General features: G+C 42.7%; 1 protein-coding gene across 1 annotated transcript; it reads right to left on the bottom strand.

Moving 5' to 3' along the window:
* Positions 1 to 14,625: 14,625 nt before the first annotated feature.
* On the bottom strand, positions 14,626 to 19,973 carry LOC121568276 (proteasome subunit alpha type-6). Its single transcript, XM_041878835.1, has 7 exons — positions 19,674 to 19,973; positions 19,177 to 19,271; positions 18,795 to 18,876; positions 18,556 to 18,711; positions 15,516 to 15,694; positions 15,297 to 15,391; positions 14,626 to 15,110 (listed from the first exon to the last, which is right to left on the bottom strand). Exons 1-7 carry the CDS (start codon positions 19,747 to 19,749, stop codon positions 15,053 to 15,055), a joined length of 741 nt encoding a protein of 246 aa, XP_041734769.1. The 5' UTR covers positions 19,750 to 19,973; the 3' UTR covers positions 14,626 to 15,052.
* Positions 19,974 to 27,640: the final 7,667 nt, after the last annotated feature.

Here is a 27,640-nt window from a genome sequence, read left to right as displayed (position 1 = left end):
TGTGATATTTGTTGATTTGTATAAAAAATACTTCCACACTATCAACTGAGTATGGCATTGACATAATTGGGTCAAGGTTTGTTTTAGGACTGTAATGGCACAGCATCACTGTTCAGATGAAAATCTCATTGGTGAATAATATTCTTGCTCTGTAGATCTTTGCATTTCAACATGATGTCCACAGAGGGAGTTACATAGATTATATAATCTATGTAACTTCCTTTTATTTATTTATATATTTTTTAGGAACTCAGTCCGGCTTTCAACTTACTCTTGAAAGTTGTAACAGTAGAATGCACAAGGTGCAATTTCGAAATTGGGTAGTGCATCATCGGTTTTCTTCTTGTCATGTCAGTCATTGTATAGCTTAGAGAGCTATTTATAACTTGTCAGAAATGTCCAGATCAACTAGTCCATGTCAGATATCATTTTTTAGCTAGGTTTTTTCGCCCATAGATTTTGTTGTAATGTTTGAGTCACTCAATGCTGGAAAGGGGGCCTGAGTGAATTTTCTTTGGGAACCCCTGACATAGATGGTAAGGATACCTAAAAGATAGTGCAGATTAAGAAAGGAGATATCTAGTCAGTTGCACAACTGAATGCATCCTCTGAATTAGAGAGGTGCGAGGGGCTGCCTTAATTGACATCATCGGCGCCTTGTGAGCAGTTGTTGGGGGATAACTGCCTTCCTCAAGGGCAGAACGGCAGATTTTCCAACTTGCCAGCTCGGGGATTTGAACCAGCGACCTTTCAATTACTTGTCCAACGCTCTTAACTGCTAGGGTACCTGCTGCCCCTGTATTCATTTGCGTGTCTACAGTCAGGGAGCAGAGACATGGTAGAGAGTGAGAGAGACAAATAGGAGAGAGAGGAATAGAGAGAGAGATAAAGAGATATGAGAAATGAGAAATGAGGCAGGAGAGGAAAGAGAGATGAAAAGAAAGGAGAGGGATAAGAGATGAGAAAGAGGAGTAGAGCGATGGAGGAAACAGACGAGAGGACCAGAAACTCCCCCATGGTAATCCCTGGGAGCAGCATATGGACTAGTAAAGGACAGACACGGAGTGGGACAGAGTGGGAGACACAGATACACTTAGGACTTAAAAATATGATTCATTTCTTTGCCTCTAATCCCTGGCAAACAAGCTGGCCACCGGGCTGTTCTGTAAATATTGTAATCATCTTGCGGCCGGGCCGGCGGCCCTGCGAGACGTAGCCAGCCCTACAGTCTAATTTACTCTTAATCGATTCCTAATCCCAACAACCCAACAACCCCCCCACCCGTCCACCCCAACATTCTGCACGAGCGGGGTGGGTGGGTTATAAGGAATAAAAGTAAATGAAAAATAAATCACATTTCCCAATTCTGTTCTGTCCGAGGCATAGTTTCACAGAGATGAATTGGCGTCACGTAAGAGATGAGTTGGCGGGACCATTGTTTGTGAGAACATGATGGCATGTAGGATGCTTGGGTTCTCTGGCTCTGGGTTCTAGACTGGGTTCTAGACTGCTCTCTGGGAAAGGTTGGATGGAACTAGAAGGTGTGTGTGTGTGGGGGGGGACAATTGTTTGTGAGAACACAGTGGCATGCTTAGGTTCTTTTGGTTGAAGACTGGGTTCTAGGCAAGGTTCTAGACTGCTCTCAGGGATAGGTTGGATGGTTCTTTATCTACAATCGTCACATTATCTACAATTGGCGTCACATAAGAGTTGGGTGGGGGGACCATTGTTTGTGAGAACGCGGTGGCATGCTTAGGTTCTTTTGGTTGAAGACTGGGTTCTAGGCAAGGTTCTAGACTGCTCTCAGGGATAGGTTGGATGGTTCTTTATCTACAATCGTTTGTCATTTATTGTTGGTTAAAACAACTGGGAGGTTATGTGAACAGAAAGGAGCCAATCAAAGGATACTGCATACCACATGTTTTGTTTGTAAATCAAGCTGATTACAAGTCAATTCCAATTTTATGGGTGCAAAATTCCTTTATTGAAAGGAGGAAAATCCATTGAATTTGTTCATCTCATAAAGTCCAAAATAAGACTTAAAAGAGGAAGAAGACAGACGCTGAGAGAGAAAGTTACATTTTGTAGATAGAGAAGATGGAGACAATTTGTCTGCCTTTGTTTTAAATACCATCTGTGATCATTTACAATCCCCAAAATCCTGTATTCCCTATGACATAAAGCCTAATCCTAATATGCTATTGGTTGTAAATTTACATCTAAATATGACCAACCTTAACAAATAGCTTATGTCTATCCCTGTCAAGCTCTATGTACAGTGGGGAAAAAAAGTATTTAGTCAGCCACCAGTTGTGCAAGTTCTCCCACTTAAAAAGATGAGAGAGGCCTGTAATTTTCATCATAGGTACACGTCAACTATGACAGACAAAATGAGGAAAAAAATTCCAGAAAATCACATTGTAGGATTTTTAATGAATGTATTTGCAAATTATGGTGGAAAATAAGTATTTGGTCAATAACAAAAGTTTCTCAATACTTTGTTATATACCCTTTGTTGGCAATGACACAGGTCAAACGTTTTCTGTAAGTCTTCACAAGGTTTTCACACACTTTTGCTGGTATTTTGGCCCATTCCTCCATGCATATCTCCTCTAGAGCAGTGATGTTTTGGGGCTGTCGCTGGGCAACATGGACTTTCAACTCCCTCCAAAGATTTTCTATGGGGTTGAGATCTGGAGACTGGCTAGGCCACTCCAGGACCTTGAAGTGCTTCTTACGAAGCCACTCCTTCGTTGCCCGGGCGGTGTGTTTGGGATCATTGTCATGCTGAAAGACCCAGCCACGTTTCATCTTCAATGCCCTTGCTGATGGAAGGAGGTTTTCACTCAAAATCTCACGATACATGGCCCCATTCATTCTTTCCTTTACACGGATCAGTCGTCCTGGTCCCTTTGCAGAAAAACAGCCCCAAAGCATGATGTTTCCACCCCCATGCTTCACAGTAGATATGGTGTTCTTTGGATGCAACTCAGCATTCTTTGTCCTCCAAACACGACGAGTTGAGTTTTTACCAAAAAGTTATATTTTGGTTTCATCTGACCATATGACATTCTCCCAATCCTCTTCTGGATCATCCAAATGCACTCTAGCAAACTTCAGATGGGCCTGGACATGTAATGGCTTAAGCAGGGGGACACTGCAGGATTTGAGTCCCTGGCGGCGTAGTGTGTTACTGATGGTAGGCTTTGTTACTTTGGTCCCAGCTCTCTGCAGGTCATTCACTAGGTCCCCCCGTGTGGTTCTGGGATTTTTGCTCACCGTTCTTGTGATCATTTTGACCCCACGGGGTGAGATCTTGCGTGGAGCCCCAGATCGAGGGAGATTATCAGTGGTCTTGTATGTCTTCCATTTCCTAATAATTGCTCCCACAGTTGATTTCTTCAAACCAAGCTGCTTACCTATTGCAGATTCAGTCTTCCCAGCCTGGTGCAGGTCTACAATTTTGTTTCTGGTGTCCTTTGACAGCTCTTTGGTCTTGGCCATAGTGGAGTTTGGAGTGTGACTGTTTGAGGTTGTGGACAGGTGTCTTTTATACTGATAACAAGTTCAAACAGGTGCCATTAATACAGGTAATGAGTGGAGGACAGAGGAGCCTCTTAAAGAAGAAGTTACAGGTCTGTGAAAGCCAGAAATCTTGCTTGTTTGTAGGTGACCAAATACTTATTTTCCACCATCATTTGCAAATAAATTCATAAAAAATCCTACAATGTGATTTTCTGGATTTTTTTTCTCAATTTGTCTGTCATAGTTGACGTGTACCTATGATGAAAATTACAGGCCTCTCTCATCTTTTTAAGTGGGAAAACTTGCACAATTGGTGGCTGACTAAATACTTTTTTCCCCCACTGTACCATTCACTGTATTTCTCTTCAATCCACCAAATGGCGTCATGGATGTCCATTTGAATCTTTAAATGGTGTCTAATTCTGATATTGGTTGTTTGATATGACAAGGCTGAAAACCTCTTAGTGGTAATAGAACTACAGTATGAATGCAATCATATTCTATCATTATCACTGCAATTACTGTTAATTCCATCATATTGCAGATTCAGTGACTCTTTTTATATTGTGAAGATGCACTTTTATAAAGATGATTTTAATGTTTGATTTCAATGTATGATTTGAATTAGCTATCTTCCTTTTTTCATTTCTCCTTCCTCTTGTTTTTGTTTCTTTGTTAGTACTTTTATTTTATGACGTGAAGCACTTTGTTACTTGTATTAAGAAGTGCGATACAAATCAAGTTATTATTATAATAGTTTTTATGAAAATGTTCTGTGATTATTATTGTTATGATTTATCTCAAATAGAGTTTTAACAGGAATGACTCACTCCATAATTCATTTAAAGGGTAAGTACAGTATGCTCAATTGAATTTAGTGTAGTAATAAGATCAGTATTATGGTCAGGCCTATCACTGGAGCAACACTTGACTGACAATCATGTTATATACTTTTACTAAGTCAATACTGGGGCTTAAAGTTTAACACCTAGTTATTATCGAGAGTAAAAGTCAGTGTTTGGATCAAAGATTATTGTTAATGTCTTGGACTGAGATTATTGTCAGGATTAGATTTGTTTATGAGAGAAGTCTGATTTTAGCGTAGTCAGGGTTGGAGGAGGGAGGGAAAGGGTGTAGGTCAGCCTTAGAATTAGGGTTAAATTGAAGTAGAACTAACTAGGGGATTCTGGTTCCTTCTCTGACTTGGAGAGAAGTCTCAAACAGGAGCACTACGTCAACCTGTTCTGATGTCTGTCAGTAAACATGTCCATTATCATCCTTAGTCCCCCTCTGCTGTCCTGTCCCCCTGGCATGCCCCCCTGTCCTGTCCCCCTGTCCTGTCCTCCTGGCCTGTCCCCCTGTCCTATCCCCCTGGCCTGCCCCCTGTCCTGTCCTCCTGGCCTGTCCCCCTGTCCTATCCCCCTGGCCTGCCCCCTGTCCTGTCCTCCTGGCCTGTCCCCCTGTCCTATCCCCCTGGCCTGCCCCCCTGTCCTGCCCCCTGTCCTGTCCCCCTGTCCTTTCCCCCTGGCCTGCCCCACTGTCCTGTCCCCCTGGCCTGCCCCCTGTCCTGTCCCCCTGTCCTTTCCCCCTGGCCTGCCCCACTGTCCTGTCCCCCTGGCCTGTGTCCATGTGCCCACATGTCCACACTTCTTCTCACCTCTCCTTGCACTTTGTTATTTTTACTAATCTAATTTAGAGAATGTCCCAATCCTCTTAGTGTCTTGCCCCCTCAGCACTTCACCAAGTGAATTAGACAGGATTACAGTCTCTTCTTCCTCCTATCTCTCTCTCTTCTCTATGGTGTCGCTGTCTCTCCATCCTTTCTTCTTCTCCATCTCTATGTGCATTATTCTCTTGACATGTTTCTCTCTGCTGGCAGGTTTACTGTCGTTCTCTCTACAGATGACAAATTAGTTCCAACATTACCCATGACAGCTGCCCTCGAAGCCCAGTGCATCCTGGGAAAAATTATATTTAATTAAACTTTGACCTGTAGTACATAAATGAGGAAAGAGAATGAGGCCTACATATAGACAGGAACAAGAGTGGAATACAAATACATTTGGAAAAAACATGAAGAAAACTAGACAGAATACCTGAAAATTACAGTAAAATACATTCCATCCCTATCATGGGTCTTCATGGCAATGCTGGCCGTATTTGGAGTGTAACTTCTTCCAGTAGCCAGTCCCAGTCCTGTCAGGCCCTGCTGTGCCGGTCTCTCACAGACTAATCTGGAGATTCTGGCTCAGAGGAATTCACTGGGTTATAGCAACTAGTCCTAGTCCGTTTAGGATTTCCATCTCACCTAAATGATACGTCTGACAACATACCGCAGATAGTGACAGATTTAGACTGCTATTATGAATCTGTCTTTGTTATAGATTAAGACTGCTGTTATGTACCTGTCTTTGTTATAGATTTAGACTGCTGTTAGGAACCTGTCTTTGTTATAGATTAAGACTGCTGTTATGTACCTGTCTTTGTTATAGATTTAGACTGCTGTTAGGAACCTGTCTTTGTTATAGATTTAGACCGCTATTATGAACCTGTCTTTGTTACAGATTTAGACTGCTGTTATGAACCTGTCATTGTTATAGATTTAGTCTGCTGTTATGAACCTGTGGCTGTTTGTTATCTCCCAGTGCGTGTTGATATGGTATGTACTAGTGAATGCTGTTAAGGAGCTGCTACCACTGACTGTTATCATCATCAACCATCAATAACAAGTCTCCAGACGTAATCTCCTGAGAGATGGAGGGAGGAATAGAGAGGGAGGGGAGAGAACAGTGCAACAAACAGGCGGAGGTGACTGTCCATATGGCTTGATGAAAACAAAGTTATACAATGAATACATGAGAGAGTGATCAACAGAGGACAAATAGAGACACAGTGGAGTGATCTCCACAACAGTCAACAAATCATTTCACTGTGACCCCATTCCTGTGGGTCACATATCCTTCCTCCTCATTTATGTCGCCATTAGAAGACCATTATCTCAGTTATTATCTATCCTCTGATAACAAATTATTGTTAGAACTCTAACAGGAACTTAAGATGCTTGCTTTGTACAATCCCCCTTTTTACGTTAAACCCTCCACTGTACATTATTTCTCTCCCCTCTGGCTCTCTCTCTCTCTCTCTCTCTCTCTCTCTCTCTCTCTCTTCTCTCTCTCTCTCTCTCTCTCTCTCTCTCTCTCTCTCTCTCTCTCTCTCTCTCTCTCTCTCTCTCTCTCTCTCTCTCTCTCTCTCTCTCTCTCTCTCTCTCTCTCTCTCTCTCTCTCTCTCTCTCTCCTCTCTTCTCTCTCTCTCTCTCTCTGTACCCTCTGGACCCCCCTTCCTCCCGCCACTTCTCCCTCACTTTCAGTAATTCCACCGCTCTCCCAGCATCCTAATCCAGCGCTGACCTCAATCCAGTGATGTAATGGGTCATGTGACGCTGGCGTGGGGAACAGGGGAGGTAAAGTGGGGAAACATGTCTTAATCTGTGCTGCCGGGAAGTGGTGACCAATCACAGGCGGCGAGTGGGGGGGTAAGTATTTCCATTAATTTTCAAAATATCAGAGATGACCTTTTGGAACTTCAAGTCAACATGTCGGTTTCCTCCCGACGTGATGCTTGGCATTCAGGCCAAAGAGTTCAATCTTGGTTTCATGAGACCAGATAATCTTGTTTCTCATGGTCTGAGAGTCCTTTAGGTGCCTTTTGGCAAACTTCAAGTGGGCTGTGGCTTCCGTCTGGCCACTCTACCATAAAGGCCTGATTGGTGGAGTGCTGCAGAGATGGTTGTCCTTCTGGTAGGTTCTCCCATCCCCACAGAGGAACTCTGGAGCTCTGTCAGAGTGACCATCAGGTTTTTGGTCACCTCCCTGACCAAGGCCCTTCTCCCCCGATTGCTGAGTTTGGCCGGGCGGCCAGCTCTAGGAAGGGTGTTGGTGGTTCCAAACTTCTTCCATTTAAGAATAATGGAGGCCACTGTGTTCTTGGGGACCTTCAATGCTGCAGAAACGTTTTGGTACCCTTCCCCAGATCTGTGCCTCGACACAATCCTGTCTCGGAGCTCTACGGACAATTCCTTAGATCTCATGGAGTAGTTTTTCTCTGACATGCACTGTCAACTGTGGGACCTTATATAGACAGGTGTGTGCCTTTCCAAATCATGTCCAATCAATTGAATTTACCACAGGTGAACTCCAATCAAGTTGTAGAAACATCTCAAGGATGATCAATGGAAACAAGATGCACCTGAGCTCAATTTCGAGTTTCATAGCAAAGGGTCTGAATAGTTATGTAAATAAGGTATTTCTGTTTTTTTTAAACCTGTTTTCGCTTTGTCATTATGGGGTACTGTGTGTAGAGTGATGAGGAAATAATTAATTTAAACAATTTCAGAATAAGGCCGTAATGTAACAAAATGTGGAAAAGGTCAAGGGGTCTGAATACTGTAGGTGCTATAACAACAGCAGTCAGTAGTGGGAGGCCGAGAGCAGAGTAGTCAATGACAGTGAGGTGGTCAGAGTGCAAGACAGAGAGAGAGAAAGTGAGAGAGAGCAGCTCTGAGTGTGTACAGGCTCCAGCTGAAACATTTCCACGCCACTCCCTCCCCTCTGACCTGGCCTACTACTGGAACAGTGAGACCTGAGGAACACATGGACCGGGAGCATGTGTGAGGGCCAGTGTGAGGGCCAGTGTGAGGGGCCTGAACAATAAGGCCCTCACTCTGTTCCTGTACTCATATTCCAGTACATCTGATGACCATATTCAATCAAACCCGCAGTTAACAGTGTATTTGTGCGCACACATCTATTTTTAAATTGGAAGCTGTGAGGGGAGACTAGTAGTAGTAGTAGTAATTGTTGTAGTACATTTTACATTTTAGTCATTTAGCAGACGCTCTTACCCAGAGCGACTTAGTGAGTGCATACATTTTCATACTGGTCCTCCGTGGGAATCGAACCCACAACCCTGGCGTTGCAAGCGCCATGCTCTATCAACTGAGCTACACGGGTAGTAGTAGTAGTAGTAATAGTAGTAGTTGTAGTGGTTGTTGTAGTAGTTGTAATAGTAGTAGTAGTAGTAGTAGTTGTAGTAGTAGTAGTAGTAGTAGTAGTAGTAGTAGTTGTAGTGGTTGTTGTAGTAGTTGTAATAGTAGTAGTAGTAGTAGTAGTAGTTGTAGTAGTAGTTGTAGTAGTAGTAGTAGTAGTAGTAGTAGTTGTTGTTGTATTAGAAGTAGTAGTAGTAGTAGTAGTAGTAGTAATAGTAGTAGTTGTAGTGGTTGTTGTAGTAGTTGTAATAGTAGTAGTAATAGTAGTTGTAGTATTAGTAGTTGTAGTTGTAGTTGTAGTAGTATTAGTCGAAGGTGTACAACACAAGACTATAACACCGAAGCAAACTTCTGATAGGGTTGTTGTGTCAGCATGTTTCCCGTAAACTAGACTGTTGTGTTTTAGTTTACTGTAGTCTATATTGTAGCATGCAGTAGGATCCTAAAATCTCAGAATACGTTGAATGATAATGTATCTGTATACTTTAGCCTCAACCTGTTACATTTCAGTATAATATTACCAGTAGCATTTCAGTGTACTTGAGTGTGTGACATTTTAGTGTGTATGTCAATACTCTCTGAACTATACTATAACTCACTCTAGGTAAGACTAAGGCCTGTCATAAAGTAGGACGGGTGAATAATGTATGCAGTATAATGTAGACTCGAGAATCAGGATACGTTTCAAATGGCACCCTATTCCCTGTATAGTGCACTACTTTTGACCAGAGCCCTGTAGACCCTGTTCAAAAGTAGTACACTATATAGGGAATAGGGTGCCATTTGGGACATGCACATGGTTGTTGTGGGGCCAGGTTGTGCTGTTGCTCGTGGTTGAACAAGGTTAATCTCCTGGCCCGGGCCCCTCCTTCCTCCCCCCTCCTCCCCCCATCATCTCTTTGTGCACTATGCCGTACTAATCTCTCCATGCCTCTCTGTGCTGCTCTAATCTGCCCCCCCCAACACCCCCCCTCACCCCTGTCTCTGGAACTGCTCTGATAATCTCTCTCTATCCCCTCCCCTCCTCTCTCTCTCTCTCTCTCTCTCCCCTCCCCTCCTCTCTCTCTCTCTCTCTCTCTATCCCCTCCCCTTCTCTCTCTCTCTATCTCTCTCTCTCTATCTCCTCACCTCCTCTCTCTCTCTCTATCTCTCTCGCTATCTCCTCCCCTCCTCTCTCTCTCTCTCTCTCTCTCCCTGGTCCCTCACCCCCCCCCTACCCTTTCTGCTACTGGTGGAGGCAGTGCTCTGCAGCCCTGTGCTCTGCTAATCTGGGGTCTGTCCGTCAGCACTTTGAGAGGCAGACAGACGGATTGGGCTGTAATCCCCGGAGTGGCACAGATGGAGCGGCACTATGCAGACCTTGGGGAAGGTGAACACAAACACACACACACTGCGTCCTGTTTCAGACCCACTAGGTCGACAGAGACCAACGCACTACTACCACAAACACACACACACACACACACAGTGTGCACACACCTGCTGTGGATACTGATGAATTCTGTTTGTCCCGATGCCATTCAGATGTACAGGAGATATTCAGTGCAATTGGAAAGTATTCAGACCCCTTAACTTTTTCCAAAAAAAATTTACATTACAGCCTTATTTTAAAATTGATTTTTTTTTTAAATGTCCTCATCAATCTACACACAATACCCCATGATGACAAAGCGAAAAAACTGGTTTTTAGAAATGTTTGCACATTTATAAAAAATACAAAAACAAAATACCTTATTTACATAAGTATTCAGATCCTTTGCTATGAGAGTCGAAATTGAGCTCAGGTGCATCCTGTTTACATTGATCATCCTTGAGATGTTTCTACAACTTGATTGGAGTCCACCTGTGGTAAATTCAATTGATTGGACATGTTTTGGAAAGGCACACACCTGTCTATATAAGGTCCCACAGTTGACAGTGCATGTCAGAGCAAAAACCAAGCCATGAGGTTGAAGGAATTGTCCGTAGAGCTCCAAGACAGGATTGTGTCGAGGCACAGATCTGGTGACGGTACCAAAAAATGTCTGCAGCATTGAAGGTCCCCAAGAACACAGTGGCCTCCATCATTCTTAAATGGAAGAAGTTTGGAACCACCAAGACTCTTCCTAGAGCTGGCCGCCCGGCCAAACAGCCCACTTGGAGTTTGCCAAAAGGCACCTAAAGGACTCTCAGACCATGAGAAACAAGATTCTCTGGTCTGATGAAACCAAGATGGAACTCTTTGGCCTGAATGCCAAGTGTCACGTCTGGAGGAAACCAAGCACCGCTCATCACCTGGCCAATACCATCCCTACAGTGAAGCATGGTGGTGGCAGCATCATGCTGTGGGGATGTTTTTCAGTGGCAGGGACTGGGAGACTAGTCAGGATCGAGGGAAAGATGAACGGAGCAAAGTACAAAGAGATCCTTGATGAAAACCTGCTCCATAGCGCTCAGGACCTCAGACTGGGGGCGAAGGTTCACCTTCCAACAGGAAAACAACCCTAAGCACCCAGCCAAGACAATGCAGGAGTGGCTTCGGGACAAGTCTCTGAATGTCCTTGAGTGGCCCAGCCAGAGCCCAGACTTGAATCCGATCTAACATCTTTGGAGAGACCTGAAAATAGCTGTGCAACGACACTCCCCATCCAACCTGACAGAGCTTGAGAGGATCTGCAGAGAGGAATGGGAGAAACTCCCCAAATACAGGTGTGCCAAGCTTGTAGCGTCATACACAAGAAGATTCGAGGCTGTAATCGCTGCCAAATGTGCTTCAACAAAGTACTGAGTAAAGGGTCTGAATACTTATGTAAATGTGATATTTCAGTTTTGTATATTTTATAAATTTGCAAAAATGTCTAAAAACCTGTTTTTGCTTTGTCATTATGGGGTATTGTGCGTAGATTGATGAGGCAAAAAAACTATTTAATCAATTTTAGATTAAGGCTGTAACGTAACAACATGTGGAAAAAATGAAGGGGTCTAAATACTTTCCCAATACAATGTATTGTTATCAGCCTCTCTGGAATATCAAGATCACATGCTAAGGTTTCTTACAGGAACTATGACCAGGCCTACATCCTGTAACAAAACCCTCTTTGATACAGTCCCCTAATCCTTCAATTTGATTTCATAACTAAGTTATTATGAAGTTTGCTTTCTTCTGTAAGAATGAAATCAAACGAATATTACAAGTTTACTGTAATCTGCCATGTACAAAGTTTCACACAAGTGTTTTAATGAATGGTATCCTACTCTACTTTAGACATGGGCTGTAGTGTGTTAGCATACTGCTACTGTAGTAGGCTAAGTAAAAGCTGATCCAGTGAAGGCATTAGATGTACTGTACTGTAAATGATCTGGGTTTTGATGTGAGGGTGCTCAGGTGAGTTAGCCATGATGATCTGTCTAGATGTAATCGACTGTACTACAGCTGGCTGCCGCTGCTACCTGTCTGTCTGGACATGCCCAAATGCATATAATACAACACATGGCCTAGTGGTTAAGAGCATTGGGCCAGTGAAAGAAAGTTCACTGGTTCAAATCCCTAAGCAGGCAAGGTGGAAATATCTGCTGTTCTGCCTTTGAGCAAGGCACTGCTCCCCAGGTCGTTGACTAGGACAGCCCCCTGCACCTCTCTTTTTCAGAGAGGTTGGGTTAAATTCAGAAGACACATTTTGTTTGAATGCATTCATTTGTGCAAACATAATAAAGGCCATCCCATTTCCTTTTTAGCAGAACAATCCAATATAGTCCAACCAACTAGCATGGTACCACTGTTTCATACTGTACAGGCCCTTACTCCCTGATACTGGCAGGGTTGGGGTCAATTCAGTCAATTTAGGAAGTAAACTAAAAATCGTATTCAAATTTTTCTGAGCTCTATAAGAATAAAATGGAATTGGAATTTCAGTTTAATTCCTGAATTGTCTGTATTTAAATGGAATTGAACCAAACCCTGGCTACTGGGTTGACTCACTCATTGCAATATTCCCCTTTATTTGTTACAGTGTTGTGTCAGTGTTGTGACAGTGTTGTGGAAGTGAGGCCCATTCAAAACAACAGGATTAGAATTGTGTCTTTGATTAGATGTTTGTTTGTGTCTGTATGATTCATTGTAATGAATATGGCTGAGGCTGGCTTTATCCCAGGGTTATAATCACCTACAGAGAACACTGTCTGAGTGGGGGAGATTGGTGATGATGTTTGGGTTTACCAGAATATCCTAGTGCTATATTATACGGAAGATACCTTTTTTTATCAGACAGTGGCTACGTCCGAAATGGCACCCATCCCTATATAGTGCACTACTTTTGACAATATTCTATCATTAATAAACCTGAATTATAAAGCACACATAATGTATCATGGCATTATCAACAGGCAATAAAAATATCAACATGGCTATATGAAGTACCAACGAGGCACCTGTGCATGCATTGTGCTGAAGTGGCAGTAAGTCCGCAAGGGAGAGGATATCACAAGGTAAGCAACATCGCCATCCAATGGTTATCTGGTGTATTGTGAACTGGATTCCTCTATCCCTAATACCTGCTGAAACTCCCATCATTATCTCTATCATACCATCTACTGGCCCAGTACTGAAGTGTAGCCTCTTCTACAGTGGGATTCAGAGGGAAAGTGAGGTCATGGTCAGTGGGAGAATTGTGCCTAAATTATTGTTTGATGTCTGGGCCCATATTCACAAACTGTCCACAGATTAGGAGTACTGATCTAGGATCAGGTACCCCCTCTTTTTCATTATGACTTAAAAGGCAAAACCGATCCTAGATCAGGGCCTGTATCCTCAAAGCGTCTCAGAGTAGAAAATTGGTCGTAAGTGCTGAGAATAGAGACATTTTACTCCTACTCTGATGGGTAAAAATAAAAGCTATGCAAGAAGCCTCTTTCGTCATAAGAGTCCCACCTAGTTGACAGATATTTAGGACACCTCATGATAGGTCCTAACCAGTTGAGTTACCAGCAGGTTTCTTGATAATAGAAAAATGCAGCGAGTCAGTGGTTCCAGCGCCACATGCAATTGCTTTGGAGTTGTTAGAATGTTTTGATATTTCTATATAATCAATCTATAAATAATCTAGACCTACGGCTACACGCAACCGTATCTATTGCACTTTTGACAAGGATTTCACGAGGCTTATTTCACATGATATGCCTATTGCCTAAATACCTATAACCACTAGGCTAATCAATAATCACGATTTTCTTTCGATTATTTAATTCACCTACATCGTGTTAAATCAAGTTATTCCTTTGGAGCGCAATATCACATTGTTAAAAAATATGCCTAATTGGGCACGACTATAAATTGGGCAATTAAAGCCATCTAGGTCCTATGTTAACTTTGATTGTGTTCGATGAAAATGAGACCTTTCAAACATTTTATGCACCATTATCGGCAAGTGACTTGATGCCTACTGTACCAAAGCGATTAGGAGTTGTTAAACGGGAGTGACGAGTGTGTTGATTTAACAGTAATATTATCAAAATTCCGCTTTTAACAACCATCAGAATTGGTAAAACAAATAAAAAAAGGTTATGGATGCTATTAGGCAAGAATTAAGAGAAGGAAGAGTGATCGTATCAGGCGAAAATTATGTCAAACGTTTTACCATTGCAACATTTGATGGTTGTCTGAAGTATGCTATAGAGTTCACAGCTGGCGATGCCTCACCACCAATGGTTATTCCCCATCATATGCAACAATGTCAATGAGCGTCATCACTGTCTTTCCTTTGCGGTACCTCAAACTGTCGCGATTACAAGCTGAGATAAACTTTTATGAATTGATTTTACTCCTGGCTCAGAGATTGTCTGAGCAGTGTCTTAACATCATCCTAAAACCTACTCTGAGCTGGGAGTTGTTCTGTCTTAAAAGACGTTTTAACAGGATTCCTAGGACCTTTTCTGACGCTTTGTGAATATGGACCCAGGACTCTAGTTACATGTATCGAATGAAACAAATACGAAAGGTTAAGCACTACTGTCTCTTTTGTGACTCTACAGAAAACATCTAAGCATATCAGAATAAAAAAGGGATATTAGTGCTCTTTTGTTTTATTTTATGTGTTTTATTCTGTTAGACAGTGTTTCTGTGGCAGGTGATAGATGACATGAGTAATGCTCTGGACACAGGCAGCTAAAACCCATTTGGTGGTCATAAACAATGGGGATCAATGAGATACAGACAATAAATATGATGGATGAAACAATCCACATGATCAAACCAATCCAACAACATGGGCATTCTAGTTACAGCCTGGCTGTATGTCCTAGAAGCTTTGATATGCAGACTGAAGGTGAAAATCAACCAGTGCGGATGAAAATAGTTGGAAAGTAGAAAAATATCCTAGTATTGTATAAGATGGGCCCGTCTGCAAAAGCAGTCTGAAGTAGTATTGATGTCCTATTACTGAACCACTAGGTTAGTCTGTTAGTTAGTCAGCCTGACGCCTGATGTACTGTATGTGGATGGCTGCTAATCTATTCCCGCTCAGCAATGGCCACCAGGTGGGTGTCGATCTCTGTCTCAGAGAGGGTCCTGTGAGGGTGAAGATGAGAGTGGATGTTAGAAACATTGTTGGGGAGAGAGAAAGAGAGAAGGAAAAATGAATTGACTATTGATCATTTGGCTGTTGTTCCCTTGTCTAAATCCTTGATCATTACCATATGAGCATATAGAAAAACACAGTGATGACGAAATGCAGTTACTGTGATAGTATAGTACCTGAACTTGGGGCTTTCCTTAGTGACTACACCCACTTCAATTTCACTGGGCTTGAAGTCCATGGACAGAATAGAAGAGAGACAGGAGATGGCCAACTATAGGAGGAGAGTGGGAAAGAAATGGAGAGAGAGAGAGAGAGAGAGAGAGATTGAATCCTGTACAGACTTTCACTTTTCGCCAGATGTTTCCATGAGTATCCAGGTGTATCCATCCCCCTACCTCCACAGTCATCTCATATGACAGCTTCGGCCTCTTCTTGAGTTTCTTCTCCAGGTAGCTGTTAGCCTCTGTCTGCTTGGCCCCCACGCTGGTGGCCCTGAAGCCACAGAAGTAGCCTGCCGGGTCACACTTATACAGCATGGGACCCAGCTGGGGGTCCATGGCCACCAAGATCATACCTGGAGACATGGGGAGGAGAAGGTTTTGGGTCTGAGTCCTCTGTGTGGGAGTTAGGACTCACCTACTGCACTTACAGAGTTGTTCAATCACTTTAGTGCCATTTTCACAACTCTAAGCACAAAAATCTAAACAGATCATCAAAATGGCTAATGTTTCAAAACTCTAAGCACATTTTCAGTTGACTGAGTGCAACTAATAAATTCACAGTCTTTTGTTCACTGCACCAAATCACTCTTTCAATTTGGATACATATTCTATCTACAGAACAAAAATATAAACACAACATGTAAAATGTTGATCACTTGTTTCATGAGCTGAAATAAAAGATCCCAGAAATGTTCCATACAAAAAAGCTTATTTCTCTCAAATTTTGTGAACAAATTTGTCTACATCCCTGTTAGAGAGCATTTCTCTTTTGCCAAGATAATCCATTCACCTGACAGGTGTGGCATATTAAGAAGCTGATTAAACAGCATGATTATTACACAGGTGCACCTTGTGCTGGCGATAATAAAAGGCCACTCTAAAATGTGCAGTTTTGTCTGACAACACAATAATACAGATGTCTCAAGTTTTTAGGGAGCATGCAATTGGCATGCTGACTGCAGGAATGTCCACCAGAGCTGTTGCCAGAGAATGTAATGTTCATTTCTCTACCATAAGCCGCCTCCAACGTTGTTTTAGGGAATTTGGCAGTACGTCCAACCAGCCTCACAACCGCAGACTACGTGTATGGCGTCATGTGGGCGAGCGGTTTGCTGATGTCAACGTTGTGAACAGAGTGCTCCATGCTGGCAGTGGGGTTATGGTATGGTCAGGTATAAGCTACGGACAACGAACACAATTGCATTTTATCGATGCCAATTTGAATGCACAGACATACTGTGACGAAATCCTGAAGCCCATTGTCGTGCCATTTATCTGCCGCCCTGACCTCATGTGTCAGCAAGATAATGCACGGCCCCATGATGCAAGGATCTGTACACAATTCCTGGAAGCTGAAAATGTCCCAGTTCTTCCATGGCCTGCATACTCACCAGACATGTCACCCATTGGGAATGTTTGGGATGCTCTGGATTGACGTGTATGACAGCATGTTCCAGTTCCCGCCAATATCCAGCAACTTCGCACACCCATTGAAGAGGAGTGGGACAACATTCCACAGGCCACAATCAACAGCCTGATCAACTCTATGCGAAGGAGATGTGTCGCACTGCATGAGGCAAATGATGGTCACACCAGATACTGACAGGTTTTCTGATCCATGCCCCTACCTGTATTTTTAAGGCGTCTGTGACCAACAGATGCATATCTGTGTTCCCAGTCATATGAAATCCATAGATTAGGGCCTAACGAATTGATTTCAATTGACTGATTTCCTTATATGAACTGTAACTCAGTAAGATTTTGAAATTGTTGCATTTTCCGTTTATATTTTGGTTCAGTATAAGTATCTGCGTTTCAAAATGCAATATTCACATTACTTTTTTTATGATTTTCTTGTCATTTGTTAAAAATATAATTAACTATTTCTTAATCAAACTGCTCAAAACGGATAACTACTGAACCAAAATGATGTAGTGCCTAGGTAATGTGCGGTGCATTCAGAAAGTATTCAGACCCCTTCCCTTTTTCCACATTTTGTTACGTTACAGCCTTATTCTAAAATTGATTAAATTATATATTTTCCTGTATCAAATACTTGTTCTCCCCACTGTATATTTAAGCAATAATGCCCGAGGAGATGGGGTATATGGCCAATATACCACAGCTAAGGGCTGTTCTTACGCACGACGCAACGCGAAGTGCCTGGATACAATCATTAGCCGGGGTATATTGGCCATATACCACAAACCCCTGAGGTGCCTTATTGCTATTATAAACTGGTTACCAACGTAATTAGACCAGTAAATAGTACTATTTTGTCATACCCATGGTATACGGTCTGATATACCACAGCTTTCAGCCAATCACCATTCAGGGCTCGAACCACCCGGTTTATCAAACAATATATTCCACTCATTATCTGAATTTTATTGATACACTGTTAGATGATGAATTTCAAGCAGAGAGACAGGCGATACTGTTTCAGTTGACAAGTCACGTAGAAAAGGTGATCTTGTACAATGTTGCATGGGCCAGAAATGGCTTCCAACACTGTGCTATGTTTTTGCAGTAGCCAACTGTTTTACAATACCCCGATTTTTTGTCCTACTAATGTACTGTAAAAAGATAATGGAACCGTAAGACTGACATATTTCTCAACATGCTCACAACCTGCCATTGGATACAAATGATAAAATAATTGTGCATGTCAAGTTATAGTCAAATACTGTATGGAAAATGATATTCACCATCTACTACTCTTTCTATTGACACTTCAGAAATACACATTTTGAAATGTTTATCTTGTATTTTTTTTCTATTGGAATAAATGGTAGTTAAAATTACTAAATGGTGAGCCTATCATTATCTGATGTATTGGTGACTAAACAAAATGTTCTCAGGGTATTTCACATAAAACTTTGATTTTGCATGAAAGACTCATGGGTGAAAGTTGTGTGAAACCCCAATGAATGCACAATCAAAGGTTCTGAACCTAAGATAGGAGGGCATTACATGTGTTATCAGTTTAGAGTTTTGTAAATATACCACTTACATTTGAAAAATGCGGCAAAGTGATTGAAAAAAACTGTATTACTGGGCAATCAGGGAGAGGAAAAAAGGGTGTATAGAGTGAGAGGTATTGAAAGAAAGGAGGTAGACAGTGGATTAATGGTAAGGGAGAGAGGGAGTGAATCAATGGAGAGGAAGAGGACAGAGAGACATGGTGACAGGAGGACAGGGGTACACCACTCACAGCATCCCAAAGGTCTCATCTCAGCGTTCTGTGTGTAGACCTGGGAGATGTCCGCCATTCTCCGACACAACATGTCTGCTGTGATGTCATAGCCAAACTTGTACTTCCATTCGGCGGCCTCCACTCGTGCCCTGTGGACCTGGGATCGACTGTCCGCTGAGGGGGAGAGGAAGAGAGAGTAAAAGGATGTGTGTGTGTGTGTGTGTGATGTGAGATGTCGTCTGTGCCATTATACACACCATTGTGTCCTGTCATCACACATCCAATGCGTGGGGTAAGTGGGTACATGTTGGTCAGAGTGGCAGAATCCAGCAGCTTGTCCTGTGTTATAATGACAGGGTCACATATATACATATAGTAGATGATACCTCATTGTTGTTAGGAATATTGGTTCCACAATATAAGCTTTCCTTGGACAAGCTTTAACAAATCAGCGGCGTGTGCCCTGTCAGCAGAAATGCTTGAGACACCACTCTGTCATGCTTCACTGTTCATGACTGACTCTTTCTCTAAAGCCAGATATCAACATTATTTTTCTAATTTGGATGAAGTCAAAGAAAACTAAGACAGAAGCTCCTGGTACATGGAGATGTAGCTAAGGACCGAAGCTGAATATCTTACCGGCACTTTCTTCTGTGTGACCACCACAGCACAGTCTGTCCCCCGCACGCCCAGTGATGTCAACCCACCCTGGGCGATTGCTTTGAAGGCATACTCTGGGGGACAACACATGAGAACATGAGATTATACTTCTTAAATATAGACCCACCCTGGGCGATTGCTTTGAAGGCATACTCTGGGGGACAACACATGAGAACATGAGATTATACTTCTTAAATATAGGCTAACTTTTAACCCCCCCCCCACCCCCCACCCCCCCTCCCCCAACCCACATATTCTATGTGAAATACATAATCACAATACGTTAACAATCACAATATACTACACTTTTGGCCTATGGGGATGCTCATAATCAGATACAGCTACAGCGTAACACATTCACAGCGCGATTATTTTACATTTGAGATGATATAGAACGATACATATACAGAGGCTAGATTAGCCTAGTTCGTCCCCTGCATGAAACTAAACTGGAGGAATGAAGCAAAATATCTCACCGACTTGATAGAGGCGGCCCTCAGGAGAAAAAATCGTAATGTGTCGGTCAAATCCAGCATTCGAACCACGGGACATTGCTTTGCGTCAAATGATGCTCACCTAAAGTGAACTTTCGGCGAGTTACCTGTTACCTTTTCTGCAGTAGCCTAATAGCCTTATAGGACTATATTCACCGTTTTTTTTCAGTTGCAGTAAAACAAGAAGATCACTCTACAATAGAGAGAAGACGATGAAAAGGGTGTTTGTTGAGCTTCCCGTGGAGTTTTACTTTCTCTTTCTTTTTTCAATGAACCATGAGAAGGCTGGCACATATGTGCTGTGAACAACATTAGCGTGAGCAACAATAGTGGAATCGGTGGTTTGCCTTCAAAATAAAAGTTCCAAAATTGAAACTGAATCATGCCACAATTGGACTATAATGCTAAACAAGGTTGGAATGTTGCTATACAAATTCAACTAAATATAATAATATTTAGTTGTTTGGGACTATATCAACAATAGACCAATTAAACAAATACCAAAATATAGTTTTTGGGTGGAGTTTCCTTTAAATTCCTTCAATAAGAGCAATGCTGATAATGTTTGTATACACTCTACATAGTTGTATTCTGTGAGTGTCACTGAGTAGGCTGATACCTCATTTCATGGACCCAGGATCCATAGGTGTGTCTGTACATTGCAATGTAAGTATGCCCCAATGCAATTCGGAAGTACAATAATATACATCCGCATTGTGATTTCAACAGATTTATAACGTTTTTTGTGTCAAATTAACTAATTCTTATGTTTTGTTGAATTTCTATATCAACATTCCAACTTTGTTTAGCATTATCTAGTCCAGTTGTGGAATAATTCCAACATTTGGATCCGTTCGCATCAGTTTCAATGGGGAACTTTTATTCTGAAGGTGAATCGCCGATTCCACTATTGTTGCTCACGCTAATGTTGTTAACAACACACTGGTAAGATTGGCTATAATTTGATCGCAATAAGGAAGTTGTCTGTGGAAGGATATAGGCCTACTGGCAAAATAAATTATAAGAAAATATTTATCTGGATCATGCACCAGTTCTGTATGTTATACCACTTTTTTTAGAGGAAAAACTTTTTCACTCAGGCCCCTCTTCCAGCATTGGGGAACATCCTCCATTGAACATTGTCCATTGAAAGTGCTTTTTAGTCTAGGACTAGGCTTAACCTGTGACTGGGAAACTGTCCCATAAGATCATGTGTTGTGTCTCCTCACACCTCACTATTCCTCTTCCTCTTAGTCTGTAAAACCAGGGTGGCTCATGGATCCAGCTCCCATGAGGTAAGAGACTGTTTGTCTTTCTATTGCTCACAGTGTTTTTGCATATTTTCCCATTTATTTGTTACTATTTTCTGCCTTTTTGTGTGGCTCAGTGTATTGCTGCTTTGTTGACACTGTGATCTCTCTCTCTATATGTGTATTGGTGTTTATTGGCCCATGGCTCTTCCTCTAGTTCTTCAGACTTTAGTGTCCCTGCTCTCTCTCCATACCATAGATGTCTCTGATCTTCAGTATGGCTGGTCTGTCAGATGCCCAACCTCCCTGTGTGCTGCAGAGCTTCGTCAACCACGGTGCCGTGCTGCACAAGGTGTTTGTGGTGGGAGAGGAGCACTTCACTGTGGAGAGGCCCTCGCTGAAGAACTTCCCCCCTGGACCCCATGGTCAGTGTGGACACACCCTCACCTCTTCTCCCTCTTCTTCTCCATCTCTCTCGCTCGCTCTTTCTCTCTCTCTCTCTCTCTCTCTCTCTCTCTCTCTCTCTCTCTCTCTCAATTCAATTTCAATTTCAATTTCAATTTCAATTTCAATTTAAGGGCTTTATTGGCATGGGAAACGTGTGTTAACATTGCCAAAGCAAGTGAAGTAGATAGTAAACAAAAGTGAAATAAACAATCAATATTAACAGTAAACATTACACTCAGAAGTTTCAAAAGAATAAAGACATTTCAAATGTCATATTATGTATATATACAGTGTTGTAACAATGTGCAAATAGTTAAAGTACAAATGGGAAAATAAAAATCTCTCTCTCTCTCTCTCTCTCTCTCTCTTTCTCATTCTCATGCATGCTTATACTGTTTTTAATCATCTGTTGCAATAAAACTTATTCCTAATGTCTATGGTGTGTTTTGTGACTCCAGAGAGGAAGACAATCTTTTTCAACAGCCACAAGGTGTCCAAGCCAGAGTCCTGCTCCCACCTCACTGCAGTTAGTACGACCTCCACTCTGACAATCAACTCTGTTCAATTTGATTAACTGGCACTGATTCCTGTACAAACTAATTCAATCTGTTTTACCCTGTTCTACTTGACCCACTGTCTGCAATAGGTCTTGTGCTATCCAGGGCCCGTATTCATAATTCGTCTCAAAGTAGTAGTGCTGAGCTAGGATCAGTTTGGCTTTTTAGATCATAATGAATAAGATGAAGTGGACCTGATCAGGTGGACCTGATCCTAGATCAGTACTCCTACCCTGAGACACTTTGTGAATACGGACCCTGAACAGATGAACTGATCATCTGTCCTGTGTCCTGTGGTGTTGTGTCTCAGCTGGATGAGAAGATGCCGAGGCTGCCTCCCCCAGTGGTGAGGCCATGGTGGCCCTAGTGAGGGAGCTGAGGGCAGAGCTGGGCATGGCTCTGTTCAGGGTGGATGTCATCGTCAACATCAAAACACACACCCTCACTATCATCGACATTAACATTTTCCCAGGTCACTGGGCTTTTCTTCTTTCATTTACATTATACATTTTGGTCATTAACAGAATGAACTGATTGGCCCCCATCTATCCTCAGAGTTCGTACTGCTTGGTGACCTAAACTGGGATATGCTTAACACCCCGGGCAACCTACAATCTGAACTAGATGCCCTCAATCTCACACAAATGATCAACGAACCTACCAGGTACAACCCAAAATCTGTAAACATGGGCACCCTCATAGATATCATCCTGACAAATTTACCCTCTAAATACACCTCTGCTGTCTTCAACCAGGATCTCAGCGATCACTGCCTTATTGCCTGCGTTGTAATGGGTCTGCGGTCAAACGACCACCCCTCATTACTGTCAAATGCTCCCTAAAACACTTTAGCGAGCAGGCCTTTCTAATTGACCTGGCCTGGGTATCCTGGATGGATATTGACCTCATTCTGTCAGTAGAGGATGCCTGGTTGTTCTTTAAAAGGACTTTCCTCTCAATCTTAAATAAGCATGCCCCATTCAAAAAATTCAGAACTAAGAACAGATATAGCCCCTGGTTCTCCTCAGACTTGACTGCCCTTGACCAGCACAAAAACATCCTGTGGCCTACTGCATTAGCATCGAACAGCCCCCGCGATATGCTACTTTTCAGGGAAGTCAGGAACCAATATACACAATCAGTTAGGAAAGCAAAGGCTAGCTTTTTCAAACAGACATTTGCATCCTGTAGCACTAACTCCAAAAAGTTTTGGGACACTGTAAAGTCCATAGAGAATAAGAGCACCTCCTCCCAACTGCCCACTGCACTGAGGCTAGGAAACACTGTCACCACCGATAAATCTACAATAATCGAGAATTTCAACAAGCATTTTGCTACGGCTGGCCATGCTTTCCACCTGGCTGCCACTACCCCGGCCACCAGCTCTGCACCCTCTGCTGCAACTTGCCCATACCTTGGTTTCTCAAATGACTGCCTCGCCTGGTTCACCAACTACTTCTCAGATAGAGTTCAATGTGTCAAATCGGAGGGCCTGTTGTCTGGACCTCTGGCAGTCTCTATGGGGGTGCCACAGGGTTCAATTCTTGGGCCGACTTTATTCTCTGTGTATATCAATGATGTTGCTCTTGCTGCTGGTGACGCTCGGATCCACCTCTATGCGGACGACACCATTTTGTATACATCTGGCCCTTCATTGGACACTGTGTTAACAAACCTCCAAACAAGCTTCAACGCTATACAACACTCCTTCCGTAGCCTCCAACTGATCTTAAACACTAGTAAAACTAAATGCATGCTCTTCAACCGAACGCTGCTTGCACCCGCCCACCCGACTAGACTCACTACTCTCGGCGGGTCTGACCTAGAGTATGTGGACAACTACAAATACCTAGGTGTCTGGTTAGACTGTAAACTCTCCTTCCAAACTCACATTAAGCATCTCCAATCAAAAGTTAGATCTAGAATCAGCTTCCTATTTCGCAACAAAGCCTCCTTCACTCATGCTGCCAAACATGCCTATCCTACCGATCCTTGACTTCGGCGATGTCATTTACAAAATAGCCTCCGACACTCTACTCAGCAAATTGGATGTAGTCTATCACAGTGCCATCCGTTTTGTCACCAAAGCCCCATATACACTGCTCAAAAAAATAAAGGGAACACTTAAACAACACAATGTAACTCCAAGTCAATCACACTTCTGTGAAATCAAACTGTCCACTTAGGAAGCAACACTGATTGACAATAAATGCAGGAGCAGGAGGAGCACTGCCAGAGCCCTGCAAAATGACCTCCAGCAGACCACAAATGTGCATGTGTCTGCTCAAACGGTCAGAAATAGACTCCATGAGGGTGGTATGAGGGCCCGACGTCCACAGGTGGGGGTTGTGCTTACAGCCCAACACCGTGCAGGACGTTTGGCATTTGCCAGAGAACACCAAGATTGGCAAATTCGCCACTGGCGCCCTGTGCTCTTCACAGATGAAAGCAGGTTCACACTGAGCACATGTGACAGACGTGACAGAGTCTGGAGACGCCGTGGAGAACGTTATGCTGCCTGCAACATCCTCCAGCATGACCGGTTTGGCGGTGGGTCAGTCATGGTGTGGGGTGGCATTTCTTTGGGGGGCCGCATAGCCCTCCATGTGCTCACCAGAGGTAGCCTGACTGCCATTAGGTACCGAGATGAGATCCTCAGACCCCTTGTGAGACCATATGCTGGTGCGGTTGGCCCTGGGTTCCTCCTAATGCAAGACAATGCTAGACCTCATGTGGCTGGAGTGTGTCAGCAGTTCCTGCAAGAGGAAGGAATTGATGCTATGGACTGGCCCGCCCGTTCCCCAGACCTGAATCCAATTGAGCACATCTGGGACATCATGTCTCGCTCCATCCACCAACGCCACGTTGCACCACAGACTGTCCAGGAGTTGGCGGATGCTTTAGTCCAGGTCTGGGAGGAGATCCCTCAGGAGACCATCCGCCACCTCATCAGGAGCATGCCCAGGCGTTGTAGGGAGGTCATACAGTCACGTGGAGGCCACACACACTACTGAGCCTCATTTTGACTTGTTTTAAGGACATTACATCAAAGTTGGATCAGCCTGTAGTGTGGTTTTCCACTTTAATTTTGAGGGTGACTCCAAATCCAGACCTCCATGGGTTGATAAATTTGATTTCCATTGATAATTTTTGTGTGATTTTGTTGTCAGCACATTCAACTATGTAAAGAAAAAAGTATTTAATAAGATTATTTCATTCATTCAGATCTAGGATGTGTTATTTTAGTGTTCCCTTTATTTTTTTGAGCAGTGTACTACCCACCATTGTGACCTGTACGCTCTTGTTGGCTGGCCCTCACTACATATTCGTCGCCAAACCCACTGGCTCCAGGTCATCTGTAAATCACTGCTAGGCAAATCCCCGTCTTATCTTAGCTCACTGGTCACCATAGCAACACCCACCCGTAGTCTGCGCTCCAGCAGGTATGTCTCACTGATCATCCCCAAAGCCAACACCTCCTTTGGCCGCCATTCCTTCCAGTTCTCTGCTGCCAATGACTGGAACGAACTGCAAAAATCTGTGAAGCTGGAGACTCTTATCTCACTCACTAACTTTAGGCGTCAGTTGTCAGAACAGCTTACACACTGCATCTGTACACAGCCCATCTGTAATTAGCCCATCCAACTACCTCATCCCCCATATTGTTATTTATTTTGTTAATTTGCACCCCAGTATCTCTATTTGCACATCGTCTTTTGCACATCTGTCATTCCAGTGTTAATCCATAATTTACTAAATTCGCACACACTGTATATATATTTTCTGTTGTATTTTTGACTTTATGTTTTGTTTACCCCATATGTAACTCTGTGCTGTTGTTTTTATTGCACTGCTCTGCTTTATCTTGGCCAGGTCGCAGTTGTAAATGAGAACTTGTTCTCAACTGGCTTACCTGGTTAAATAAAGGTAAAAAGAAAAGCTCTTATACAGAGCGACTTACAGCCATGAAAGTCACTTTATACTGCTGTATTTGCTTCCAAGTTACACTTTCACTCTTGCTCACTCTTACTCAATTTCATGTTCTCTCTCTATCTCTCATTAACCCTATCTTTGCGTCCCCCTCTTCCAGGATATGAGGGAGTGCCTCAGTTCTTCTCCTCCCTCCTCAGTCACATTGAGTCAGTATTGGACCACCGGGGACTGGAAGTCCCACAGGCAACATGTCCTCTTGCTCCTTCAGCCCCCCAGGCTGAACTCTGAACTCTGATGTGGGTTCAACGTTGACCCTTGACCCTGACCTGGCTCATCCTCTCTGATACATCCAGTAAGCCCCTGGAAGTAGGAGACCTAATTGACGATAGTTGCCTTTAAATACATCTTATAATCTGGGTCTGAGACACCTCTCCTTGCAGACACATAGGTGTCAGGATTTTGTATGAATAGACAGAGACTGTGATCAGTCAATGAAGACAACCAACCACTACTATTATAGAAGTAACAATGATTGAGAGATATTATACACTGTGCTTTTATTGATTGACATGTAGCATGTAAGACGCAGTAGGCACAGATACAAGACTCTGATTGGGCCAGTACAATGATAAAGGTTGACTTCCACTAATTTGTCCTTTACATTCCACGTACAATCCACAACCCTTTGCTGGTTAAATACATTTCTAAATGTTGAAATGGTATACATTCTTGAGTAAATCTCACAACTCATAGTGAGTAGCCTGTTTGACTTCTTACATGGTGTTGATGAGTTATATATGAGTCCCAACATTTTATTTTTTGTTCTTTTTTTTGTGTCCTTTTTTAGCAGACGCTCTTATCCAGAGCGACTTACAGGAGCAATTAGGGTTAAGTGCCTTGCTCAAGGGCACATCGACAGATTTTTCACGTAGTCGGCTCGGGGATTAGAACCAGCAACCTTTCGGTTACTGGCAAAACGCTCTTAACCACTAAGCTACCTGCCGCCTCAACAGTTACCAGTGTTATATAATTAAGCAATAAGGCCCGAGGGGGTGTGGTATGTGGCCAATATACCACGGATAAGGGCTGTTCTTATGCACGACGTAACGCGGAGTGCCTGAATACAGCCCTTAATCGTGGTATATTGGCCCTATACCACAAACCCCTGAGGTGCCTTATTGCTATTATAAACTGGTTACCAACTAAATTTGAGCAATAAAAATAAATGTCTTGTCATACCCATAGTATATGGTCTGATATACCACGGCTGTCAGCCAATCAGCATTCAGGGCTCGAACCACCCTGTTTATAATTGTAAATCAATGTTAGATAGAAAAGGAGTGTTTATATTTAAAAGTCTATTTATGATGCATTTTAATTACATAATAAAGTACATTTACAGAAAATCATCATAATTTGGCTTTAATATGTACATTTGTATAGCTTTATATGTTTTAATTAGCTGACTTGTTATTATTATTATTATTATTCTTGTACTGCAGTTATTGCTGTTCCTCCACCTATGTTATTAACCATGCAGCTGTGTAGCACATAATGCACTTATATTGATTTAACATGTGGGGGCACTGTTTCCTAATATTTCTTATTCAAACATGGCTGCATAACAGTGGAGATCACAAACTATGAAAAAGGATGACGATGAATATCAATATCTTCCCAAATTTAAAAAAAGTTTTAGAACAGTTATTGTTTATTATGACCAAATACTAGAAATGGCTTAGTGTTGTCGCTCCCCTCTTTA

The sequence above is a fragment of the Coregonus clupeaformis genome, chromosome 6 (genome assembly GCF_020615455.1).
Source record: "Coregonus clupeaformis isolate EN_2021a chromosome 6, ASM2061545v1, whole genome shotgun sequence".
In the NCBI taxonomy this organism is placed as follows: Eukaryota; Metazoa; Chordata; class Actinopteri; order Salmoniformes; family Salmonidae; genus Coregonus; species Coregonus clupeaformis.
The sequence above is the reverse complement of the archived record's forward strand: the minus strand, read 5'-3'. Positions and strand labels throughout refer to the sequence as shown.